This window comes from Castor canadensis, chromosome 8 (assembly GCF_047511655.1).
Source record: "Castor canadensis chromosome 8, mCasCan1.hap1v2, whole genome shotgun sequence".
NCBI classification, from domain to species: Eukaryota; Metazoa; Chordata; class Mammalia; order Rodentia; family Castoridae; genus Castor; species Castor canadensis.
In genome coordinates, this window is record NC_133393.1 from 44,920,622 (window position 1) to 44,947,964 (window position 27,343).

Sequence of the window (27,343 nt, forward strand, 5' to 3'; positions counted from 1 at the left end):
CCCTCTGTATTTGCGCTATCAGACTGTGTAGCAAGGAAACACAAAGGGCCGTATTGTCATTCAAACTGTTTTGCCATTCTGTGTAGTGGAAGGACATAGATTATTTCAAAACTCAAATTATCAGAATTCAAACAAACACTAATGAAGTCAGTTTTGAAAGCATAGTCATGCATTGCTTAATGATGGGTTCATTCTGAGAGATGAATTGCAATTTTGTCACTGTGCAAACAGCAGATAGTGTACTTACACAAAACAAGACTGTGTACCTTACCACACTCCCAGGCTATGTGTTATAGCTACCTTTGTATATGCCTCTCATCAGTAATCAAAGGGTTGTTATTTACTCCTTCTTTCTGAAATATTTGGAAACCTTTTTCAGTGCATACATATTCATGAAAGCACTCTTTAAAGAAGGGACAATAAAGTCATTGTCCCCACTCCACTTCCTCAACCCCATTTCATGGGTACATGTACATGCATGTGTGTGTTTGCATATGTGTGCATGTTCTGTGTTCATTAATCCATTGTAGTGAGTATGCCAACAACTATAAGCATGTCACGTATACTTGGCAAGCACTTATACAAAGTACTATCTATGAAAACAATCCAATTTTTCTTTGACCAATTTCTCTCATTTAGTCTGTAGAAACTCAGTGCCTCAGATTTAGACAAATGTTCTTGCAAAATGATAATGTTGAAGTAGATTTTGATGATGAATCCTATTGTAGTGTTGGACTGGAATAGGAGCCACTGCAGCTGACCTAATAGGTTAAGAAATTAGAGCACTTTGAAGTAGCTGGGGGAGCAGTGGTTTGAGTTAGAAGTATTACTGAGGAGTGATGACAAGACACACTTATCTTTGGCTTCAGTATTTAATTTAGACATTCCCAGAAGTGCCCATAGCTAAATACACAATCAGGATAAGTTGGAAAGAAGGATCTGAGGGATAAAATGTACTTTTCACCTATTTTTACTAACATATGAATTATGATGTAAGAAACCATGACTGGCTGATGAGAATGTGCTTTTGAGACATGACAAAGTAGCAGTCTATCTGACTTGGCCTGACACCTGCTTCAGTTTATATTATTGGCTTTTATCATAGGCTCTTTCTATAGGTCCATAGTAGGTGGTATCTCCATTGACTCAGTACTGTTCTTCTTGAATTGAGAAAACCACAAGTGGGATTGAAAAATAAATGAAACTGAAAATTCCTATGAGTAAATGGGCTCATTAACTTAAAATACAGATTGCTTTTGGGCACTTGAATGGTAGGACTGATGGAGTTCTTTCTCTTTTAGTATCTAATAGATAAGCATGCTGTTGACTTTGTTCAATGTAGAAATAACTGAAGTAAAAATTGACAGAAAGGGACAGTATTTTTATAGATAGTTATCCACTCAATCCAATTAGATGAACCATATAGAACAGAAAATAGGATTCTGAGTCAAATAATTAAATTTCAGTCTCTCTTGAAATTACAACTATTTTCTTAGAGAACTTAGACTTTTTTGAGTGCTGACAGCTGGCCATGATGCATGTGAGAAGTTCATGCTTTGTAACATACATGACACATGGTCATTGAATATTTTGTGCCAAAAAGAGCCACAAGGTTTACCCTACTTTATTTGTGAAACCATAGCGATATTTTTGTTAAGATTAGGGCTGTAACTTTTTTTTCTGTTTGAAACATTTACCTTCTTTTCATTTTTAAAAAAGTATTATCATATTATTATTGTACTGGGGATACATTATAACATTTACAAATGTGTTTATAATATATATTAAATTTACCACCTCCATCATTTTTATACCCATCCCTATTCTTAGAATAGTTTTAATTTTTCATTTTCATATATGAGTACATAATATTTCCATCATATTCATCCTCCTACACCCTTTCCTTATATTCTCCCTGCTCCCACTAGTACCAACCCCTAGATAAGAACTATTTTGCCTTCCTGTCCTCTGTTTTTGAGAAAAAGACATTTTTGTTTGTTTAAGATAGAAGATAGCTATACAGAGAGTCTCATTATGACTTTTCCATGTATATGTGTATTGTATCCTGAATTGGTTCATCCCTTCCATTTTTCTCCTTTCTACTTTAGTCCTCTTCTTATGGTGAGTTCAGCAAGTTTGACAATTCTATGTTCATTCTTGTATAGAAAGTACATCAGTCATGTTCACCTTCTTTACATCCTTCTTTTATCTTCCCCCTCCTATTAGTGCCCTCCCCTTAGCGTGATCTGTTTTTCATTTTTGTTCTTCATTATTTAGGTGTCTGTTCTTGGTCAGTGGGATTTTTGCCTGTACATGAATTGTGTTTAACTCAATATAACCCCCTCCGCTGCACTTCCCTCACCCTTTGCCCCCCATCCTGTGTTGTTTAACTGTTTTTAGTCTGTTTCCTGGTGTCTTATTCCTCCACAGATGTGATACATCTCACTATTATTTGCTATCTTTTTTTCCTTCTCCCTTGGTCTTCGCTCTTCCAGTCTCACTTTTGAATACATGCTCTGCTCATATTTCTATGTATATATAATATTTCTTGTATTTATATTGGGCCTATATTACACAAATGAGAGAAAACATGTGATCATTGGCTTTCTGAACTTGTCTAACTTCACTTAAGATGATTTATCATGCTGTAACTTGTTAAAGGAGAATTGGGTTCTATTTTGTTAGAATATCAAACATTTAGAATTTTATAAGTTTGAAGTTTCAGCAAACAAAAAAATGGCAATACATCTGATGTGCTTAGAAATAAGCATAAAATTCATTTATGGAAATATCACAATGAAACACCCCTTGTACAATTAATTTATGCTAATAAAAAAGAAATAAACATATAAACAGCTGGTGCAACCACTCTGGAAAAAAAAATTTAAACACAGACCTGCCATATGATCCAGCAACCCCACTCCTGGGGATATACCCAAAGGAATGTAACACAGATTACTCCAGAGGCACCTGCACACCCATGTTTATTGCAGTGCTATTCACAATATGGGAACAACCAAGATGCCCCACTACTGATGAATGGGTCAAGAAAATGTGGTACATGTACATAATGGAATTTTATTGAGCCATGAAGAAGAATGAAATCTTATCATTTACAGGTAAATGGATGGAACTGGAGAACATCATTTTGAGCGAGGTTAGCCAGGATCAGAAGACCAAAAACCATATGTTCTCCCTCATATGAGGACTTTGGGTCTAGGGCAAATGCAGCAATGGGTTGCACTTGGATCACACGACAAGGGGAGAGCACATACGGGAGATATAGGAATAGGTAGAAAACTCAAAACATGAAAGTGTTTGATGTCCCCACTCCAGAGGAGCTAATACAGAAACCTTAAAGCGACAGAGGTTAACATGAGAAGGGATCAGGAACCAGTGTAAAGATTAGTTAGAGATGAATCAACATGAGTTGTAATACATGTGTACATGAAAGCAATGCTAGGAATCTCTCTGTACAGCTATCCTTAACTCAACTAGCAAAAATGCTTTGTCTTCCTTATTATGCTTATGTTTTTTTCTTCAACAAAATTAGAGATAAGGACAGAACAAGTTCTGCCTGGAAGTGAGTGGGGAGGGAGGGAAAGGGTGGGGAAGGGAGTTGGGGGGAGAAATGACCCAAACAATGTATGCACATGTGAATAAATAATAATAATAATAATAAAAGACATCAGTGGCTCCCTATATCCATATCAGTGGGATATGAATAAGACGTGTATTAAATTTATAGAGCAATTTGGCAAAAAATTGATGTCTTTACTATGTTGGGTCTTTCAATCCATGAAGATGGTATTCCTCTCCATTTATTGAGGTTTTGTAAGATTTCTTTAGCATTTTGTAATTTTGTTCCCAGAGATCTTGTGTATATTTTGTTAAGCTAATACCTAATTTTCTGTGAAATAATTATAAATGGTATTTTGTTTTAAATTTTTTCACACCTCCATTGCTAGCATGTAGATGTGATTATTTTCATGTGTTGATTTTGTATCTTGCAACCTTGCTAAAGTCAATTATTTTTCTATAAAATTTTGGGATATATTCCTTGAAATTTTCTATGTTAGTAAGCTTGTCATCTACAAATGGTATTGTATTCATCATTTTCCTTTCCAAACTGTTTGCCTTTTCTTTCTTTTTCTTGGCTTATTATACAAATTTTTGAAAGTCCCAGTACTACATTGAACAGCAGCAATGAGAGGAGATATCCTTGTCCTATTCTTGATCATTGGAGGAGGGAATGCATTTAGTCTGTCACCAGTATCTAGGATGCCTGTAAGTTTTTTCAGAGGTTTTTGTTTTTTTTTTTAATCAAGTTGAGGTTTCTACTCTCTATTCCTATTTTAATGAATGGGTTTTTGAATTCCATCAGATTTTGCTTTGTTTTGCTCAATATAATCATATCATGTATTTACTTTGGACTATTAACGTGGCAGATTTAAATTTTTGAACCCATTTTATTTACCTAACATAAATCCTGCTTGGTCATATTGTATAAGTTTTTTATTTTCATACATTGTTGAATTCAATTTGCTAAGATTTTGTTGAGAATTTTTGATGGTAGTCTTCTTAGAGATATTAGTCTGCAGTGTTGTTATTGTTCTTTCTTTGTCTCATTTTAATGCTAGGATTATAAATGCCATATAAAATGAGTTAGTAAGTGTTTCCACTTCTATTTGCTAGGACAGATTGTCATGGTTTAAATTTGAAAATGGCCCTCACAATCTCATATGTTGAATGCTGGGACACAGCTGGTGGTGGAAACTTTAGGAGGTAAGGGCCTAGCCAGAGGAGGTAGGTCACTGGGAGGTGCCTTTGAAGGTACCTGGTCTCTTCTTCTTTCTCCTTTCTGGCCACATAAGGTAAAGAACTTCCTCCACCACATTTCTACTGCAGTGATGTTCCTCCCAACTACATTGAGCCAAGAGACCCTGGACTGAAAGGATGACCCAGAATAAATTTTTCCCTCTTTAAATTATGTCAGGCAGTTAGTCATAGGGACAATAAAATTTACTAAAAAGGAAAATGGTACCAGAGAAGTGGATTTATTGTTGTAACTGTTCCTAGTGATGTGGTTCGTAAGCCTGTGAAACTGGTAGGCAGGAGGAATTTGGAACAGTTTGGAGATGCAGGTTAGAGAAGCCCTAGAATGCTGTAACAGAGTTTAATGGGTAATTCTGGTGGGAGGTCAGATCAGAATGATGACAAGAAGGTGTACAGTAAGCATTGCTCATGACATTTCAGGTGGGAACATTCAGATTGGGAATTTGACCAGTTAGGTCATTCATGTTATACTGGCAAAAATCTTGACTACATTTTGTTCATGTCCTGAGATATTGTGGGAGACTGCATTTAAAGGTGATGGACAAATTAATGTAACAGAATAAATTTCAAGGCAGCCCACCATTCAGGCTGTGAGATGGTTATTACTGGCTGCTTTTAGTCAGGTTTACAGAGAATTGTGAGATAAAAAACAGAGCAGAGAGAGAGGAAAAACTTACCTTTTCATCAGAAGAGCCTGTGTAAAGTTGGAGGTAAGGTAGGCATGGTTTTTGAAGAGATTTGCATAATATTACAGATGCCAAGTTCTCTGCATCAGGATGATAGGAATGAATGAAACTTACTTTGAGGACTTCTCAGGAATTGACCAGAACCCACCCACCATAGGTTCAAAGGCATGAAAGGCTAAACTCATTACAAATACTTTCCCGTAAAAAGAGATCCCTCAGGGGCACCCTAATCATTCAGGGTCACCAGGAAGTTATATCCCTAAGATTTCTTTCACTATGCTCAGTCTCCAGGCATCCCAAGGCCACTGAAGCTATGGTCTAAGGGGGTCCAGCTGTCACTTGAACTGGTGGCAGACCTTGGTATCATCCAAGTGATGTTGGGTTTGCAGGCATGCAAAATGAAAGAGTTATGGGATTGTGAAGGTTTCCATCCAAATTTCAAAGGAAAGTCTGAGAAGCCAGACATCGTGTAACAGAGTTGCAATGCCTGCAGGCAGCCCCCAGAGATGATGCTTAAAGCTGTGTGGGTGAAGCCTAAGCTGCAGTTGAGTAACCAGGATGTTGGGAATTCCAAGGAAAAGGTACAGGCAGCCAATGGATCCATTCACCTTGTGAGCTGAAAATGACCAGCGCATAGGGGCCAGGCTGCTTAAGCCCAGTGAAACTCACCACAGGGTCACATATACCCTGGGTACCAGACATGGAGCTACAGGATTTAGAGTTCGACTTTGTGGATTTCAATCTTGTTTTGGTCTGATGCTTACTTGCTATTTTCCTTCTCTTCCCTTTTAGACTACAAATGTTAACTCTGTGCCATTGTGTCTTTTAGGTATGCAATTTTCTTTTTGATTTTACAGCACTTCACAGCTAAGAGCTTGCCTTTAAATTCAGAAAAGACTTTGGACTTGGACTTCTGAACAATGTCGTAATTGTTAAGACTTTGAGGACTCTGAGTTGTCCTAGTTGAAGGAAATATGTTACTGGGTGCATGCTTTGAAAATTATATATGGTCCCTAGCCCTTTCCTCTCTTTCTGCTTCCTGATTACCATGAGGTGAAAAATCTACTCTGCCACATGCTTCTACCGCCAAGCGTGGGACTGGAATCCCTGCAACTATAAGCTAAAATAAATCTTCCCCCTCTTATGTCCAGTGAATAAAATTTACACACAATTTCATGAAATTGTTATTTCCTATAACTGTTTGGTAGAATTGTCTAAAAAACAAGCTGGGCCTGGAGTTTCAAATTACTCATTCACTTTAGAATGAGTTCAGAATGTAAGCTGGCTTACATTCTGTTTTATTGATTTTATTTACAGTTTTTCTATCTTCAATCACATTGATTTCTATTCCTATTATGATTCTTTTTCTTCCTTCTATTCTCTTTGAATTTATTTTCCTGTTTTTGTGATTTCTTAAGGTGGAATTTTTGCTTGTTGATTTTGTTCTTTTTTGTTGTAAACATTTAGTGCTGTAAATTTTGTGCTTAGCACAGTCTTAGTTGATAGTGTTAATGTTAATATACTTTTATTTCCCTTAAGACATTCTCTTTGACTTATTTATAATTTAGAATTATTTTTTAACTTACAAAATTTAAGCATTTTCCCCTTGTCTTTCTGTTTTTTGATTGTTAGTTCAGTTTCAGGATAATCACACAACATGTTCTATATAATTCCAATACCTTTAAATTTGATGAAGCTTATTTTATGGTTCAGAATGTATTTATGAATGACCTATGGAACTTGAAGAAAATGTGCATCAAGCCATTGTTGGGTGGAGTGCTTTATATATGCATGTGTATGTATACATATATTATACATAATGTTTTCATGTGTGCATATATATGCTATATTTGAGTTATTATGTTGTTTGCATCATGTATATCTTTGCTGACTATCTTTCCAGTAGTTGTATCATCTAATGAAAGAGGAGTACTGGGACCCTTAATTATAACTAAGAATTTATGTTCTTTTCAACTCTATTTTTATTTTATGCATTTTTGAGGATTTGCTGTTTGTGCATAAGTTTTTAAGATTGTAATGTTTTATTGCTAGATTGATAATATAGTCATTATATAATGGTCTTTGTTTTTGATAATCCTCTCTGCTCTGAAGTCTGTTTTATCTAATATAACCATATTCAATCTTGCTCTTTTTAGAAATTAATGTCTTCATAGTATATCTCTTTTCATTTTTTTTTCATTTTTAATCAACCCATGTCTTTGAGCTTGAGGTATGTTTCCCTACAAATAATATGGAATTAGGTTATTTTCAAAAATTTGCCAATATCTGCATTTTAATCAGAACAGTTAGACAATTTACATTTAAGGTAATTATCCATATGGTAGTGAATAAGTCTATCATTTTAATATTTGTTTTCTCATTGTTTCTTCTGTTTTGCTTTTCCTCTCTTCCACATTACTTGAACACCTTTAGTATTCCATCTTGGTTTATTTATTGCTTTTAAAGCATATCTCTGTGGTTTCCCTAGTGGTTGCTTTGGGCATAGCAATCAAGTTATGTGCCACATAACATTTCGGTCAACCAACCATATATTCGGTCCCATAATATTATTGCCCTTAGTGACATCATTGCCATCTTGGTTTACATAAGTTCACTCCATGGTGTTTGCCCAATTACAAAATCAAATAACTAATATCTGAGAAAGTATCCCCATCCTTAACTTACCCACGGCCATACAAATGTAACACCACAATTTCCTAGTGTCAACATTTTACCATGCCGAGTCAATTGTAGACACCTTTCTTTTATCCTATTCCTTTTTCCTTCTGTATTTTGAAGTATCATTTTCTTGAGTTACACATGGGGTTATAAATTGTGTTCAGATCATCAAATATGATTTATAAAATCCATGGGAGAGAGGATACTATATTACATACACTAATGTTTGATGTTCTTTCTGTTTTTCTTTTTTCCTTCCTGATGCTGCAACATTACTTATCGCTTCCTTTTCCTTTCTGTTTGAGGAACTTTCTGTAGGCATTCTTCAAGGGTAGGTCTGCTAGTGACTGTATTTTCTTTTATCTGAGAATGTATTTTTCCTTTAATTCTTAAAGGTTAGTCATCTTACACAGAATTTGTGGTTGACAATTTTTGCCTTCAGCACTTAAAAGATATTGAGCTATTTCAGTTTGTATAATTCAACTTTTACTTATGAAGCTCCCGTGGTGATCCTGCTGGGGATGTCTGAGAGGATAGAGGAGCTTCCACTCCACAGGTGGAGCTACTTGGCACTTTTGTATTTTTTTTGTTTATTTATTTACATTTGCATACATTGTTTGGGTCCTTTCTCCACCCTCCACCCCCTTTCCCAGCCTTCCCCCTCTCTCCTCCTCAGTTTCAGGCAGGTCCTGTTCTGTCCTTATCACTGATTTTGTTGAAGAAAGGACACATGCATAATAAGAAATGCAAAGCACTTTTGCTAGTTGAGTTAAGGAAGTAGGTTTTGGCTTCAGGATGTCAATATGCTATTAGGTCAGGCATTTTTTAAGGAGGTCCCCCTGCGGGTGCCACTTGGCCACCTCTCTGTGGGAGAGAGATGGCTCAGGTATCAGGAAAGAAAATCATCCTCACGATGCTTTTTTCAAGTAGGATACTGAGCTCTCCTTCAGGGTCTGTGGGAGTCAACCTGATGTTGTCAGGGTAACTTCCCTCCAATGAAGGGGTGGATGAACCCATGCAAATCATTATGTGCTGACTAGATGAGGTTGGGAAGTGCTAAATCTGAGTGGCTTCTTTTGTTGTGTGGGTGAGGTAAAGTGTGAGATGCTCTGGTTTGTGTTGTTGCTGTAGTGTTTATTTTTTTAAGTCACTTTGAGAAAATTCTGAATTCTCCTTCATCTGCCTCTTGCATTATATCTGGAGATGATAGTTTTCCTGAGTGTGGAAGACAAGAGAAATGAGTTATTGCTGCCATCCTTTCCTTACTTGAAGCCCTCTTGCTTTTTGTTTGATTGCTTTCTTGCTTGTATTTTGTTTTTACTTATGGGTCCTATAGCATTTAAAAAATTTCTTAGAATTTCATTCATGGCTTGAGGAATATGAAAGTAAAGAATAAGTGTGGTATAATACATATAACATCAAATTTACCATTTAAACACTTTTAAGTATATAGTTCAATGGCATTAATAACGATCACATGGTATAAGCATCACCATCATCTTTCATTAGAATCTTTTCATCTTGCAGATTAACAATAGCTTCTTGTTCCCCCTCTCCAGTGCCTTGAGTCTGCTTTCTGTCTCTATGGATTTGCCTACTGTAGGCATTTCATATAAGTGGAATACTAATATGAGGATTATTTCATTGAGTGCAGTGTCTTTAAGAAAGAAGGTAAAATTTAAATTGGTAAATTTTATTACTCACTGAAATGTTTAAAAACTGTTTTGTGGAGAAGAATTTAAAATTAGTAGCAAATTTGAGACTTTGAAAGCAGTAAAATGTGGTATGTAGTATGAACCTGAGCAATGTTAGCTATTAGTATTATTTTCTGGAGAGCCTGGTTATTCATTCTTTCTTAACCCAGATAGCTAAAAATCTGTATTTAGGTTGCTGAGTCAAAATTCTGTCTGTGTTGCTTTTTGTGTCGGTGAGCATCACTTTAAAATTATTATCCTGCAGCTCTAATAGGTATCTACCTACTAGAAATGTGCAACAAAGGATTGACACAAAGATCTCACATAAGTGCACATGGAATGGGCATGGGAGGCAGAGAGGCTTAAGTTTAGAACTTGTCTCGGACATTTAATGGGTTTTGTGAGGTTTCTTCACCTCTGTGCCTTGGTTTTTTTCACTTACAAAAGGAAGATAACAGGCCCTGCTTGAATATTAATAATATTTTCCTAGAGCATCATACACAGAGTAGGTGCTCATGAAGTCATCCCTGTGGTATTGAGACAATTCCCATAGTATTAGACATAGTTCATTACTTCTATACCTGCTTAACCATGATATTGGGCAAAGACTCCCTCTCTCCCTTTCTGTAATTTACTGTTAGCAATAGAAACTTACTAGTGGGTAAAATAATGTATTATTCCAAATAGCCACAGATGTTCTAAGTTCAGTGGAAGTGTTAATTGATGATAACCACAGAAAGCTCATGAGCAACATATTAAAAATTCTGGATTTTACAATCTTTCATTGTGCTTAAGATGGAGAGTTTAATATTTTTAAGAATAAGGAGGATATGAAGCAGAGTTTCATAAAAAGAATCTTCTTATGTATAGCAGAAGTGGGGAATGTTTAAAAGTTATTCTTAGGATGAATAACCAACTATATTTTTGCTTTTACATTATAATAATACTTTATTAGGCAAGTCATACATGTATAAATCTATTTTTTAATCTTATGAATGCAAAAGATTCAGAGATTGCTCACCAGATTGATATGATGGCAAAAATATTTGCAGTTCCCGATTGGCCATAAAGTTAATGAAAATAACTTGAATTAGGTAACTAGCATGTGAAAATGTTTTTGCAAAATGAGAAATATTGTGTAAGTGTAATGTATTTAATGTATTATTCTTAATCAACTAACTGCTGGTATTTGACATGAGCCATATTGAGGACCTGTGTGAAAAAGCTGTGGCTCAATAGATTGTACAGGTTGAATGTAGAGATGGCTTTGTTGCATCCTTGTAGCCAATTATATAGAAATAACCTCAAATATTAAATCATTAAGCTTTTCAACATTTGTAGGAAACCAGTTTATAAAACATTAGATACATTCAATCTTGTACTAAACACGTTGGGCTTTGGAGGGAATAATTCTGTCCAGACTTAAACTCCAATATGTAAATATTTTGTTAAGTTTTTGGAGATTGATTTGAGATTTTCCTGATTCTTAACATCATCACAAACATTCATTTGCTTGTATATGAAGCATGCATGACACTACTATGCCATTATTAGTACAGGACATTTTCAACTGATTATTTCCATTCTTGCAATTCCTGTTTATAGATAGATAGATAGTTGTGTGTGTGTGTGTGTGTGTGTGTGTGTGTGTGTGTGTGTGTGTACACGGCACATTTCAAAACTGTGGAGCCACTGTTTTGGTGTTGTTGAAGACATCAGTACAAAGATTTTGGCCTGTGGTTGCAGCCATGGTCATTGCAACATGTTATTAAGAATTCGTATTTAGTGCTTATTTTGGCCTTTAAACTGTTCATTTGTCCTGTGAACTAGATTATGTGTTTCTGACTGTCAGTTAGCTGAATGCATTCCAAGTCAATTTACTAAAATAGTCACTGTTAAGCGGCATATTTGGACAGAGTTGACACCTTTGACATTTTCTAAAATGGCAAAAATAACTGTATTTAAGGGTGTGATTTATGAATGCTGTGTGCCTCCAGAACTTCCATTTGATTATGGTTTTCAGTTTAGCTGCTGGAACTCTTTCCACAAACTGTTGAAAGGGCAACTAATTAGTGTTATGTGATCAGATGTTTCATATACAGACAGGTGCACATACACAAAACACAAAAATCAATAAAAAATGATGACCTTGTTGCTTCTTAGAACCACCTTGTCACATAAGAGTAGAGCAGTGGGAACCACAGCAGAAGCAAGAAAGTAAGGAAGAAGAAATAAGATTGATAGAATGGATCTGCCTTTATGAAACATCCATTCTTTGGTACAAATAGGAAAAGCAACTTGCAATGATTAAAAAGTATTTCAAATCTTTAGTTGTCTTCTAGATTGCTGGCCTCTATTAAAAACTTCTTAAAATAATAGATAGGTTTAATTCCTCAAGCAAAAGAAAAATTATATCATCTTAAAGAGTTTCCATATTTATTATATAGATGTGTCTTACTATGGTATGTGTGTGTGGAGCAAAATCATGTGTATTGCAAGTTTTAAATGTATCAGGCTAAGGTTTACTTAATTGGAACCTTGAGGCAATATAGGAGCCCTTTTTAAAATTCTGTGATTCTTAATATGCTAAATAATGCAAAGCTTCAGCTCTTCAAGCATGAGACACACATCTGGCAGCTTAACATTTAAATTACAGGGGGAAAAACTGCCTCACTTCAGTAGTAATTTTCTGAAAGAAAAGAATAGGAAATGTATTACAACTAAATTTAATTTCTTTTTAGATTTCCATCTTGTCTAATTGCAGGCATTTTTTTCTAGGTTCTTTGTATTTATATTTTTTACACACATTTTCTGTACATTTTATTAATCTTTAATTTGAGATGATGCTTCTCACTGTTAGAGCTTTGAAAAAATGTGATGTATTTTACTTAGCAAATTGTTTTTGAAAAATCTACCTGATCTCAAGTAATAAAAACAAAGGGGTAGAAAATAATGGGAAAATAGAATATCAGACACTCACAAAAATATTGCTGACAGAAGGTAATATTTTTCGGTTGGCTCCACTCTCAAGGTTTAATTTTTTTCCCAGTATTAATGTTTTCTCTGTTTTGTCATTTTCTGGCTGTTTTTCATGCAAAAGTTATTATAAGCAGCATTCTTTCTTGGTATTTCTCCAAAGGACAGTGTCAGATCCTTGATTAATTTTGCAAAGGTCATTTGGAAAAACCATTAAAAATGTGCCAAGTAAAAAAGATTAGCACACACAGGGAACACACTTTTATAAACATATGCATTTATATAGAGATAGGGTTCTATAACATTATACAATTTTGACAAGTGTTTTCCTTGTGCACCTCATGTATTATTAAAAATATGACTGTTCCATTTATTTTCTTGGGGTGATATCAGCTGACATACTCAAAAGGCATCAGTAGGCTGATATTATGTAAACATTTTATCTTTTTCTCAATATAAAAGGATATGGTAATTAAATTGAAAGTACTTCTATAAAATAAAATAGACGTTCAATGTAATTAACCTACATTTGTACTACTGAAACATAACATGGGTGCTATTAGACCATAATAAACTCATGTTTTCATTTCAACATTTAAAAAAAATAGGATTGAACTCAGGACCTTGAGCTTGCTAGGTGGATGTTCTTCCACTTGAGCCATGCCCCCAGTCCCTTTTACTTTAGTTATTTTTCAGGTAGGGTCTTGTGTTTTTTTGCTAAGGCTGGCTACCTTGGACCTGAAGTGGAGCAGAGATACTAGGGCCAGAGCAGAGGTGGCATTCAAGCCCAGGCAGAAGTATGCTAACAAATTAAGGCACTCAAAATATGCATATTATGAATAAATACCATATTGTGGAGTGGTTAACTCTACACATGCCCATAGAAAGCCTAAAACAAGCCTTTACAAGATAAGTAGAAGAGTCAAGTTTTGAAGTTGAGTTCGGTCAACTTACTATAGATTGGAAACACTTTGTTTTTTCACATATCTACTTAACAAAATGTGAATTTAAGTCTACAGAGTTTAAATTATAAGCCAGTAAGTGAACTACCTGCTGTAAAAATACCAAGACCTTTCAGAGGAATGTAGCAGAATCCAGAGTCTTCTGTAATATCCACTATGCAACTTACAATTAATAGACACTTAAAGAAACAGGAGAATACAACTGTATTTATGACAAAGGAAAAAAGTGAATAGAATAACCCCGATAGGTTCAGATACTAAACTTACCAAAGTTATTAAAACATTCAATATGAACAAATTCACAGGTTTAAAAAAATACTTTCAGACAATTAAGATAAAAGAGGGTGTTCATTTATAACCACATAGGGCATCCCAGCAGAAGCAGGGAAATCATAAAACAGCAATAACCAAACACTGAAAGTCCAAGAATTCAATGAGAGAGTCATTAGATAGGCTTAACTGTGAATTGGAAGAAGAAATAGATAATGAATGTGATGACAGAATAATAAGAAATTAACCAAGCTAGAGTATAGAAAATGGACAATATCACATAGTTTGACATATATGTAATCAGGCTCTTAGAAGGAAAAAAATAAAATGTGTAATTAAAATGTAATGACTGAAAATTTCCCAAATGTGATTGCAGGTTGAAAATTCTCAATGAACCTAAAAAATAAATGCAAAGGAAACCACACATAAGAATATCATAGTCTAACTACTGAATGCTCAAGGTAAAGTGAAAATCCTGAAAGTATAAACAAGGAAAATTCAGCATGTTATAAATAAGGAAACGATTTAAAAAATGGCTCACATTATCAAAAACAATGGATGTCAGAAGCTAATGTAATTATGTATTTAAAGTGGTGAAAAATGCCAATCCAGAATTCTGTATCTAGCAAATATGTCCCATGAAATTAACACTTTTCAGATAAAAAAAAGCTGAGAGAATTTTCTCCAGCAGCTTGGTATATGAAAAAACAGTTTAAAGAATATCCTTTAAGTAGAAAGAAAATAATAAAAGGTGATGTATACAGGAGAAGAGGAATGTCCAAATTGGCAAACATATGTATGAATATGAAACACTAACTTTTCTGATCCCTTTGTTAATATACATTTACTATTTAAATAAAATAAAATGTCATTGTAAGGTGGGGTTATTATCTCCAGATAAAAGATATGATGACAACAACTTCAAGGAAAAGGGGTAAGGACTGGAATTATAGTCTGGTAAGGTTATTATATTTATAAAATAAGAAATGTGAAGTGGGTAGTATGAACTGTTGATTATGACTCTAAATATACTTGGGTACTTTTAGGATATATGACTTTAACTCTAGAGAAAACCATGCCAACCTAAAAGATAAAACCAAGAAAATAATGGAGGAAATAAGCTGAAACACTAAAAAGCATAGATGAATAACCCAAATGAAACTGGAAAAGCTCAACAAAAGAATACAAATAAAAGAAGAGAAAAAACAAAGATAAATTGCAAGGTGGTAGACAAATTCAACCCTATAAATAATTGCACAAAATTGTCAAGACTAAATCATTTAATTAAAAAGCAGAGATTGTCAAACTGGATGAAAAAGTAGGGTTACCTCTTGCTGTATACAAGAGATGCACTATAAATTTCAAGGCAGAAATAACATTGCCATGAGTCTTTAATTCAGGACTGATTTCTTTCCACTCCTCTACTAGAACAGGCATGAAAAACCACATACTCTTTTGTTCCCTTTATATATGACTCTGACTGTTGAAAATATCATAATTAAATGGAGAAGCACAACAGAACATGCACATTAAGATGGAGAATGAAAAAAGAAATGGTATCAACCCAGGCTAATATGCAATGCAAAGAAATAAAGGAGAAAGTAAAAAAGTAAACTATATAAACAAGGAACGAAGTCAAATGAATTATTTTTATAATAATAGAATAATTCCTCTAGTAAGACATACTAGAAGAATAGATCTATACTAGAGCTGATAAGAAAAATCTGATTATATAGGGCTTACAGTATATATATATATATATATGAGAACAAAAAAGAAAAGTTGAACCTACTAATTAATCAAGTGATTCCAGAGAATTAAAACAAAATTAAACCTGGAGAGGAGTGTCTGTATCAGGCAAGCTGGCACAAAAGGCTTTAAAATGCCTAAATAGCCAGGTATGGCAGTACTTGTCCATAATTCCAGAACTTAGAGTTTGAGCTACATAGTGAGATCCAGTCTCAGAAAAAGAAAATTAAAAAAACAGAAAAACAAAAACAAAACCCCGCAGTTTTAAAAAGGTCTAAATAGTACGAAAAGGGGCATTTTTCAGTGATAAAAGATATAATTTGAGGCAAAGATGTCATAGAGATACAACCAATATGCCACAGATAACAGAGCTACTGAATACAAAATATAATAAGGTTTTAAATGTGTGAAGAATACATAAAAATTCAATAGCACAGGTTATCCTCTATGGTCAGACTGATAATTTAAATTAGCAATTGAAAAGTGGTTAGTTTGTATCAAGGATTTGGGCAAACAGATATTCTTATATATCACTTGTCAAACTATCCTTTAAAAAAGAAACCAGTATAGCAGCAGGGTATGGTGGTGCATGTCTGTAATACAGCACTTGGGAAGCGGAGGCAGGAAGATGTGAGTTTGAGGCCAGCCTGGACTACATAGTGAGATCCTATCTGAAATGCTAGCAATATCTGTTAACATTTATTATATGTGAAATCTTTGAGTGAGCAATTCCACCCTGAAAAAAATCTATCCATTGAAAAAAAGTAGTATAGATGGACTAGGTACAAGGATTTTATTGTAGCATTGTTTTTGATAGGGAAATAAAAATGAAGAGGGAAAGTGAATGTTTGCCAGCAGGGGGTGGTTAAATAAGCTATGCTACAAATTACTATTGCTTCAATTATTGATGTAAAGGGAATTCTATCAGATACTGCTTAGTGAGACATATACATATAATATCCCCTTTGTTCAATGAAGAAAATTATCTCTAAACGTATACATTCATGTATGTGTGTATATGTGGTTATATTAGCATAAACAAAATAAAATGGTTTGTGTGAGGCAGGTAGAAGGCAGAGGAATTAGGGAATGATGGATGAAATATATGAGGGAGATCTAGGGAAAAAAGGTCACTTTAAGAAAAAAAATATAGATGCTTGTCTTATAACTTGTAAAAATGACTATGGTTTCTTATTGAATGAAAAATAGAAGTTTGCACAAAAGTGTATGACATTCTATTTCAGATAGTAAAATATCTATTTACAGGAAAGTCAGTTTTGGAACATGAACATAACATTTTACATGAGAATCAAGAAATATTAGACTTTGCAGTCTCTATGTCTTTGATAGGACTTCATTATCTTCACATGTGCAATATTACATTTTGACAAATGCAGATAAAAACCTTATTGATTCAGAACTTGGTCATGGGAGGCAGAATTTTTAAGATGGTGTTCCAAAGATGTCCAAGATCTAATCTTTACAACTGCCACCAACTAGGAAGGAGACTCATTAGGTGAACCTAATCCAATGACATGAACCTTTAAAAGCAAAGAGCTTTCTCAGGCTGGTGGCAGTAGAAACACTGGACAGATTCAAAGCATGAAAGTAGAGGGAACCATCTGCAAAGTGTGAGGATGAAATGAATTTTGCCACCACCAACAAGTCTGAAGGAGATCCCAACACTGAGATGAGAGCCCCAGCCCTGGCTGACGTATCGATTTTAGCTTTGTGAGACTTCATGTAGGGAAACCAACTGAGTCATGCTAGGCCAAGACCTCCTAGCCATAAATAATGAGAGATAATACAGGGATGTTGCTTTAAGCCACAAGCTCGGGTAATTTGTTCCAGCAGCAATAAAAAATTAGATGTTGCCTGATGTTTAAAAATGTATACAAATAAGAAATGGGGTATGGTTTCTCAAGTAAAATACACTAGAAGGATGAAATGCATGAGTTTTGAGGTCAAGTAGGACTGGGGTGAAGTTTTAGATTTTTCACTGATTAGCTTTTGATTTGAGGGAAGTTCTTTGATCTGAGTCTCAAATTCTAAATCTGTCAAATGCTGGAATGGTGACTAGTTTTATAGTTTGGGGTATGTGTGTGAAGTAAACAACATAATACACATAGGGTTCTTAGAAAAAACTAAACATGTATTCTACTATTACTTCATATTTGTTATTTATAGCTAGCAATTATATAAGGAGAATGTAAATTACAAATCTTAAAAAAGAAAATATATTTAAAACTTACATAAAAATGTTTTCTCTTCTGCCTTCCCTTTGTCATTTTGATTTTAACCATATGAAGTTTATTACCAACAAATTCTGTTTTAGACTAAAAGAAACTTCCAAAGTGTTACATGATCTTATCACAGTAGACTGTCAGGCCTCCGGAAGAGGTGCATGATCATCTGACTTTCCTCAATTTATGCCTTTTATGTAGCACAGTCCAGTGGAGCCAGGTTAAAAAATATAATGAAACCATCTCTATCCCAATGAATGAGCCATAATGACCAAGGCTAGGTAACAAGAGACTGGCAGAGTCATCCTTAAGGATGAAAATGCTTCAAAAACATGACATGGAGCTATGTCTTCAAAACTTTACACTGCTGAGCTGAGTACTGGTAGCTCATGCCTATAATCCTAGCTACTCAGGAGGAATGATTAGGAGGATCACAGTGCAAAGCCATTCTGGGCAAAAAGTTCACAAGATGCTGTCTTGAAAAACTTCATCACAAAAAAGGGCTAGTGGAGTGGTTCAAGGTGTAGGTCCTGAGTTCACCAGGACTGCAAAAAGGAAACAAAAACAAAAAACTTTACCCTGCTGAAATATGATTTTTAAATGCTCACTAGAACAATTCCAAATGGCAGGAGATGGTAATATTCAACTCTTGGAGGGAAAGAAAGGGGATAAGAAACAGGCTTGGCTCCTCATACATGTGTCCTTTGGATAAAGCTATTAGGTCAACCTCCTCATCAAAGCTGTGGCTCTTTTGAGGTACTCCAAGCTCAAGCAGCTTCTAGACAGGATTTTTGTCACAGGACCCTATGGAAAGGAATTTGCATAAATGTTATTGAAGTGAGAGATCCAGGTTATGATTTGGGAGACATAATGCTATAGGAACACCTGCTTCTGGGACATCTCCATTTTCATTTATCTATCTATCTATCTATCTATCTATCTATCTATCTGTCTGTCTGTCTGTCTATCTATCTATCTATCTGTCTGTCTATCTATCTATCTGTCTATTGTCTCCTTCTATTTAATTTAGCCAGCATTTGTTGAGAAGACACAGAGTTAAACTCTGTACAAGAAACAAAGGTGAACAAGACACATTGTCCACAGGAGTTTGTGACTGAGAGCAGTGCTTTCAGTGGGATTCTGCAGGGGACTTTCAGCAATGTCTGAGGACACTTTTGGTTGCCACACTGGAGATGATAGGGTGGAAAGGTAGAGAGTACTACTACCATTGAGAGGACAGAGGCTAACAGTGACACTTAACAAAGCACAGGACCCCACCACAAAGAATTATCCCAATAGTGCTGAGGCAGAGAAACCCTCATCTAGACAAGTCATGCAAGATGTCAGAAAAGTAGCTCAGGTCCAGGCAGAGAACAAAGGCCTGCCTCTCAAGCTTCATGTTGGACCATTGTCATGAGATGTAGAGGAGTTCCTCGAAAATGTGATCCCAGGAATAAGCTAAAATAAAGATCAGAAAGCAGGTCAGGACAGCTGTGCTTGTAAATTACATCCCATCAGCATGGTATGGCTGATGGTTAAGTTCTACTTGAAGTTCATACCCTGACTGACTTAAAGCAGAGCACATGGAAAGCTTGGAGTGTCCTTCTTAGAATTTATTCTTTTACCCCCATTTTTCAGACCTTAGATAAAGTCTTAAATTGCAGCAGTGGAAGCTTGCATATCCTCTAAAGTGAAAAATCTGTATTTTTTCCCCTACCTTTCTGTTTTTTACCCTAAGGACCCATTCTAATAAAATTAATCTCTGTCCTACAGATGGGGAACTCAGCCTCTTAAAAGAAGACCATGAGTTACACTCTAAGGTAAGATGAAGGCAATAAAAGAATTGGCTTCAGAAAGACTGTGAAAACAGCACTCCCTCATTATTAATTATGATTTCTTAAAATGTGTTTCCGGGTAGAAATTATTTCAATCTTCAAAGCAGGTTTTGAAGTACAGGACATGCTAAAGCAGCTGACGTCTGAGAAATCAACAATGCCAATAAAGTTTTATTACATCCGAATCAGACTTCTCTAAGCTGTTGAGGACTTTAGTTAAATTAATCAGTCTGCAAGACTTTGGGCACCCGCTTTGGGCAGGGTGACTAGAAAATGCTGATTGTGCTGTGCTCCAGGGATTTATTTGGCATAGTGGGCTGCCATGAAGTCTGTCTTTTATTCATTTGCTTATTTTTGCAGTGCTGGAGATGAACCTAGGGTCTCGTACATGCTAGGCATGTACCGAGCAACACCCTTGAGCTACTCCCACAGCCCTGATAAGTTTATTTAAGTTAGGTATCCTGGGTTTTCAAAACATTGGTTAAATTAATGTTACTAGTAGTAATGGGTCCAGTTCTTAGATACTTAACCGTTTCCAAAATCTACCTCTAACTAGACCAAGAGACTTAGAGTGTTAGCAATTTTAACTTGGTTAGACATTTGGCAAATTAAACTTGGTTGGAAAATGAAGTAATCAGACTTGGTGGCAATACACCTGTAATTCCAGAACTCACTAGGCCAATGCAGGAGCCCAGTTCAGCCTGGCTACATTGTTTTGTTTGTTTCCAAAACAAAAACAAAAAAAAAAGAAAATTGAAATAAAAGTGCTGCTTTCCATCCTAGCCCCTTCCTTGCAATTTATCTGCATCATTATCTTAATTCTCTACTTTTCTAACCAAAGAAATCCTCTCGAGAGCTACATTGCAACATTTTGGTTAACAATGGACTGACTGTAGAATGATGATCCTATGAGAACGTATCGTTACCTAGAATAGAGGCATCTTAGTTTGAGGACACTCTATCGAGTTCACGCAAGAGTGATGTTGCCTAATGATGTATTCCTCAGATTAAGAGATACATGAGTGAAAAGGTCTATAGATTCTGTTTCCATGGCTTATTCTCAAGTGGAACTTTAAAGTTGTCTTTTTTTCTAAATAATGGGCCACCATCTAATCATATAAATGACAGGTTTTAATGTCCAGATGGGCAGTGAGAGCATTTACAATTGCAATTGCTTCTGTACCTCAGTATGTGTCAAACTAAAAACCTTAGAAATGAAAAGTGCAGTGAACTCTAACAAGAGAGAGCATTCACTAAGTGTTAGGAGATTCCCAGGTGCTGGCAAATGTTCTCAGTCCTCTACATCAAATACTTCATGTTCTCACAGCAAACTGATGGGATAGACACTGCTATTACCATTATTATTCCTATATGATAATGGGAAAAATGAAAGATGGTGAGAGGAAGTGAGAGAGCCAGAGTTACACTGCTAATAAGTGTTCAGCTGGGCTTTGAACTAGACTGTCTAGCTGTAGGACACATAATTGTGTTATGTGTTCTATATTATTGATCCTTAGGGATCTAAATGATCCTTAGGGGAAAATTGTATATCCCTTTTTCCTTTTAGTCAGGAGTACATTTTCTACTTCTTGATTTTTGTATTGTGAATTTAAGGCTTATGATATGAAAACCAAGGAACAATTGCTAGGAAGGAAAAAAAATGGGTGCAGCAAACTCATGTCCTTTTAATACATGTTGTATGTTAGACATTTTTATATATGCCCTTTAGAAAACTAAAGAAAGGATATATCCATTTTACTTCTTGGACAGTATGGCTCTCATATTAGCTATTTAAAATTTTCAAAGTTCTCATACTGATTGTTGACTTTAAACTTTGGGATTAGAAGGAAGGGTAAAGTAGGTAAGATGGGAATGAATATTATGACTACAAACATCTGAAATTCTTCCCCATCTTTTCTAAGTTTTTATGATAAATTAAAGATTTATTTTAAAATTTTATTTTGATATTAGGTTCTACAAAGGATAAGTTAATTTCTAGGGTCAGGAATAGTGGTACATACCTATAATCTCAGGTAATTGGGAAGTACACATAGGAGGATATAAGTCTGAGGCCAATCTGGGCACAGTTGTATGAAACCTTATCTGAAAAACAAACTAAAAACGGAAGGACTGCATGCAGGGGCCTGGGTGGGAGTGGGGAATATGGCTCAAGTGATAGAGCCTAGCAAGCATGAGGCCCCGAGTTCAATCTCCAGTACTGAATAAGTAAATAAATAGGTAGAATAAGTTCTTCCCCGGGGTCCAAGTATGTTGGGAAGGTTTTTCTTAACTCTGAATCACTTCCACAAACAGTAAGAGTGTGTTGGAATTTTCTCAGTAATGTCAATGCTGTTGGAAGTCAGAACTCAAAACACACTCAAGTCAGAAGTCACTGAGTGTCATGGATAAGGATGGGTACCCCATCCTCTTCATAGCAAACACAATCTGATACTCTACTCTGATTTTAAGCATTTTCCCTCATATTCTCATGGTATCAATTATTAATCTATATCTTCAATTGGTATTAAAGACTGTAACCTAGGCAATTTATTGAGTGGATATAGGAAAATGAGATTCACTTAGAACTTAATAATAATAATTATAATTATAACAATTATTATTATAATTATCAGTTTTTTTGGTGGTCTGGGATTTGAACTCCGGGCCTCATGCTTGCTAGGCAAGCACTCTACCACTTGAGCCATTCCACCCTCCCCCATGTAGAACTTTAAAGGTGGGACATGAGTTGTTCTAATGCAAATGTGAATTTGTGGTTCCAAGTAGCCAGGGATGCTAGTTGTTCTCCAGTGGACACAAACAGAAGCTCAAGGGGTCAGTAAGTTGAGGGAGTATCTCGAGGTAAATCCTACACTATGCAGCCAAGTATAACTTGCCTCTTCTGAACATGGTTAAGGGAAAGTGTGTCCTATAAAATTCTCTGGTAAACATAAAAGACAAGATTTTGTTATTGGTTCTGGGGTTTAAACTCAGAGCCTTGCACTTGCTAGGTAAGCACTCTACCATTTGAGCCAAACCCTCAACTCTTATTTTTCAGATAGGGTCTTGGACTTTCTCCTCATGTTCACCCTCAAACTAAGATCCTTCTACCTCTGCCTTTGAATAGCTGGGATTACAAGTGTGAACCACTACACCCAGCCCCATACATGAATTTATAAAAGGGAAGCAATTATCCCTGCTAGAGGGTCTTAGGATTTAGGCTGGTTGAATTTGGAGCTGAGATTTTTTTGTAAGATAATAATAACTGGAGTGATGGAAAGAATATGATGTCATGTTCACTTGCTTTGATACTTCATGTGCACCTGGTATTTGTTGTTGTTATCTGTAACTTACAAGTCTGTGATCTTATTAACACGAGTCTTTTAGCAGAGCGTCTACACTACAATCTTCCTCTCTTGCCGTCTTAATACATGGTGAGCATCCTTGGGCCAGCAGTAAAGCTCTCGAGGCCTCCCTTCTCATCTTCCCAGGACAGTTCAAAAGGACTGTAATCCTCAGGATTCTGCCCTTTATTCACTACTTCCTCTTTCTAAGGCTCTCTCTTTTGATGAAAACAATTCCCTGGCTCTTCATCTGGCCAGATGGACAGGTGAATACGTCTTCCCAGAAATCTGCACAAAGACCCTGCAAGAGTTTTGAGGACGCAATGCTGCTGCTGAGTGTAGCTTAACTGTTCTGATGTTTTAAGGGTTTTCCACGGTGCTGGTGTCCCTGGCATGTGAGCCCAGCTCCCTCTCCACACACAGACTTGCCCATCACCGATCCCACCATTCTTACCCTTCTACGTGAGCCCCTGGGTCCAGGTAAGGGATTATAGACGGGAACCAAAAATCTGAACAACAATACAGGGAACCAGTGAGCTCAGACGGCTTTGAGACTTAGTTCCTGTAACATTTTCTACGCAGTGGCTTCAGAGAAATGCTGTAATAAGTACGGAAGAAAGGGTGTTAAAAATCCAATTGATCACTTCTGCTGCTGTGTCAGATACTGATTATATTCTTCATATTCTAAAGCATTTTAAGTGCTATTTCCCCTAGCACCCAAGAAGAATTATGTACAGATATGAATTATAATATTATAAAAACATAACAAAATTACTGTGCATTTATATTTACGTAGAATTGTATATTTATTACACGATTTTTATTTATATACAACATATTAATTGCATATAAAATTATACATATAAATATATATAAGTATATAAATCTGAGTTTGTTTTCATAAAAATTCTGTGATCTGTGGATTACAGATATTATGTCTATTTTTCAGATTAAAACCCTTTGATTTATGTACCTTACCCATTTAAGTTCACTAAACAGTGAGAAGTTTGAATGTGTGTCTTCTGACTGTCACTTGCTTATCTTTTTCACCATAGCACAATTCACTTTAGGTTTCAAAATTCCTTATGACATGTCATGCCCCTCAGTTTGTGCTGTGTGTGGAAGAGTGGTAACTCATTGTTTCCTAACCAGGGCAGTATTTGAACAGCCATCTTCACAGACCAGCTATTCAGTCCATGAACTGGAAAATCACATTCTGAATCTTAGAAATTTATTGTTAAATGTTTACTCTTGATTTCTGTAGTGGGCTGGGCTCTGGGTAGCCATATTCATAATATATTAAATTTGATGTTCCAGAACAAATTTGCATACCAATTTTTCTTTAAAAAGGGTAGATATTTCTCTTTCTGAAAACATTGCTGTTGGATCTCCCTCTCACTGTCATTCTCTGTCTCTATGTCTCTCATGATAATGATCTTTGATTTCAAGGTACAGACAGGACTTATAATTGTAATGGGCCAGAGGGTCTATACTTTGACTACTAAATGTTAATGATATTAAAGTTAGAGCTTTATTTTTCAGACATAGAGTCAAGATATAAATTTGTGCCTACAAGACTGCTTTGATTGTTCAAGTGTTATGTGTGGAGTTCACATACCCTGGTACTCATGTGGGAATTTCTCTGCACATATTTACCTCCTTTTTAGAAACAAAACTCTATTTCTTTGTAATTTTGTTCCCTTTTAGGTCCCATTTCTTTGGAGATGAGTTAGGTTTTCCAAAAAACTCATTTGAAGAAACTTTTAGTACATTAATTAGATATTTTCAAAAAGAAATACAAAGATTCAGGAAATTTTTGTTTTAGAATTCATAGATATTTTTCTTTATGCTTTAGCACTTGGAGGCAAAGTCCATTGTTGTTTGTTATAATGTAAATACTTAGTGAAATGACCTCTGATAGCTATTTCCTGAGCATCTAGTATGTGCTTATTACCATGTTGGGTGCTGTAAAGGACACAAAGAAATATACTCATCCCATTCTACCACGAATTCAGTTGAAGAAACATGATAGGTATTCATATACCAACCAAATAGAGAGCTGTGCCATGCATTCTATCATAAAACTACTATAGTGTAACAGATGAGTAGCTTTGCAGGGTGAGCCAAATCTATGGAGTAATTCTTGGTAGCCATTTCAACTTTCTATCAGATGAAATGAAATAATGTAAGCAACTCATGAAGAAATGGCATCAAATTGTAATTTAAATGACTCAAAAACATATGGAAAAATTCAGAGCTCTTGTATTTTTTTCAAGAACTTTGGCACCCTTAAATTTACTTAGGAATGGAGTGATTAAGAATATCAATGTGGCATAGTCTGATCAAAACCACTTTCAGTGAGTGTTGTAACAGGCTAAGAAAGATAAAACGAACCGCAATGAAAGGTACTTCAAATTCATGGCTGTCATAACTGGATTTTGTTCTTAAGGTAATCAAATCAATCAGCTCCATAATGAAAGAAATGAGCCTTGTTGCGTTCACTAGGGATTTGATGACACATCTACTCCTTCTGGGTTTCTCTCTAAGATGTTCCTGGTTATTATAACTTGCAAAGCCAAAGCAACACTTAGCAATTGCAAAATATTCCAACGGTAGACTTGTGCTAAAACTTGTATGATATCAAGGAATTTCACATAACTGGCCTCTTACAAATGTAATTAAAAGCATGTAAAGTGAAAGGAAGAGTTTTAACATCACTGCATTGTAAATAAATGCAAGCCATGCCTAATTTTCTGCTTTTTTAGTCTAATGGTTTCCAATTTTCATTTTCACACTGGTATTTTGTAGTAAAATTTTCCAGACGTCTCCCACTTATCAAACAGGTAAAAGGTGTGCTGTTTTGGTGGAAGAGGAAGAGGAAACCCTGCTGGGTTAGCTGTTCTCTGTCTCAATCCCTACCATCCAGGGCTCCTAAAGGACTTGGTTGAACCATAGTTCTCTGGACCCATCATCACAGGTCACATGGTCTCTCCAGTTCTAGTAAACTAGCTCCACAGAGATTGTGTAAGTCCTGAAGTTAAATTTATGCTGCTGAGAGTCACTTACAGGCTGTGGTACTTAGTACCTATTTGGTGACAGAGCTAGCATGCAGTGATCTGGTGACGCAGAGAACAGAGGTGTCAGAATCCCAGGTACTATTCAAATCCTTGGTTCCTGAAATCCAGCTGCCTCCCTTCCTTCTCCCTGGACAGGTTACTCGTATTTTCCTTCCAACTCCTTTTGCTAAGAGCTAAGACGAGCTACATTTCTTTTACTTGCAACTAAAATTTTGATGAAATACAATGCCAACTTCATGGCTCTGTTTGTCTTTTTTTTTTCCATTTTTCTTTTATTATTCATATGTGCATACAAGGCTTGGTTCATTTCTCCCCCCTGCCCCCACCCCCTCCCTTACCACCCACTCTGCCCCCTCCCTCTCCCCCCACTCAATACCCAGCAGAAACTATTTTGCCCTTATCTCTAATTTTGTTGTAGAGAGAGTATAAGCAATAATAGGAAGGAACAAGGGATTTTGCTGGTTGAGATAAGGATAGCCATACAGGGCATTGACTCACATTGATTTCCTGTGCGTGGGTGTTACCTTCTAGGTTAATTCTTTTTGATCTAACCTTTTCTCTAGTACCTGTTCCCCTTCTGTTTGTCTTTTTGATTGAACCACATTTACAAAGTCATTCCCTATGAGATAATACAAAATGAATGTGCATAGTCTCTGCCATTACGGAGATAAGAATTTAGTGAAACTGGAGTATAGAGCCATAATTTCAATTGGAGACTGTGACTAATGATATTGCTTTATGATCAATGATTCCATAAGCCAATTTGGGAGAAATATCCCTGAATTCAGGTGAACTTTTTACCTGCTGTTAATAAATCATTTCATTTTTTTCATTTACCAATTTCTCTGACAAGGGAGATAGGCTGAGCAATCATTCTGTGAAGGAAAAATCAAGCGCTTGGAGAGCTGAAGAACATGAAGATCGTTCACAGGATACATCTTACTTGGAAGAACTGGAGAAACATCAGCTTTCTGTTTGGTGAGGGATTATATTCT

At 35.7% G+C, this 27,343-nt stretch overlaps 1 protein-coding gene across 1 annotated transcript in view; it reads left to right on the forward strand.

The window, feature by feature from the left end:
• The window catches only part of LOC109679565 (uncharacterized), a 370,197-nt gene that overhangs the window by 196,850 nt on the left and 146,004 nt on the right, over positions 1-27,343 (forward strand). Inside the window, 2 exon segments of the mRNA XM_074084838.1 lie at positions 19,834-19,915; positions 27,202-27,326. Of these exon segments, the coding sequence (XP_073940939.1) occupies positions 19,834-19,915; positions 27,202-27,326 (207 nt within the window).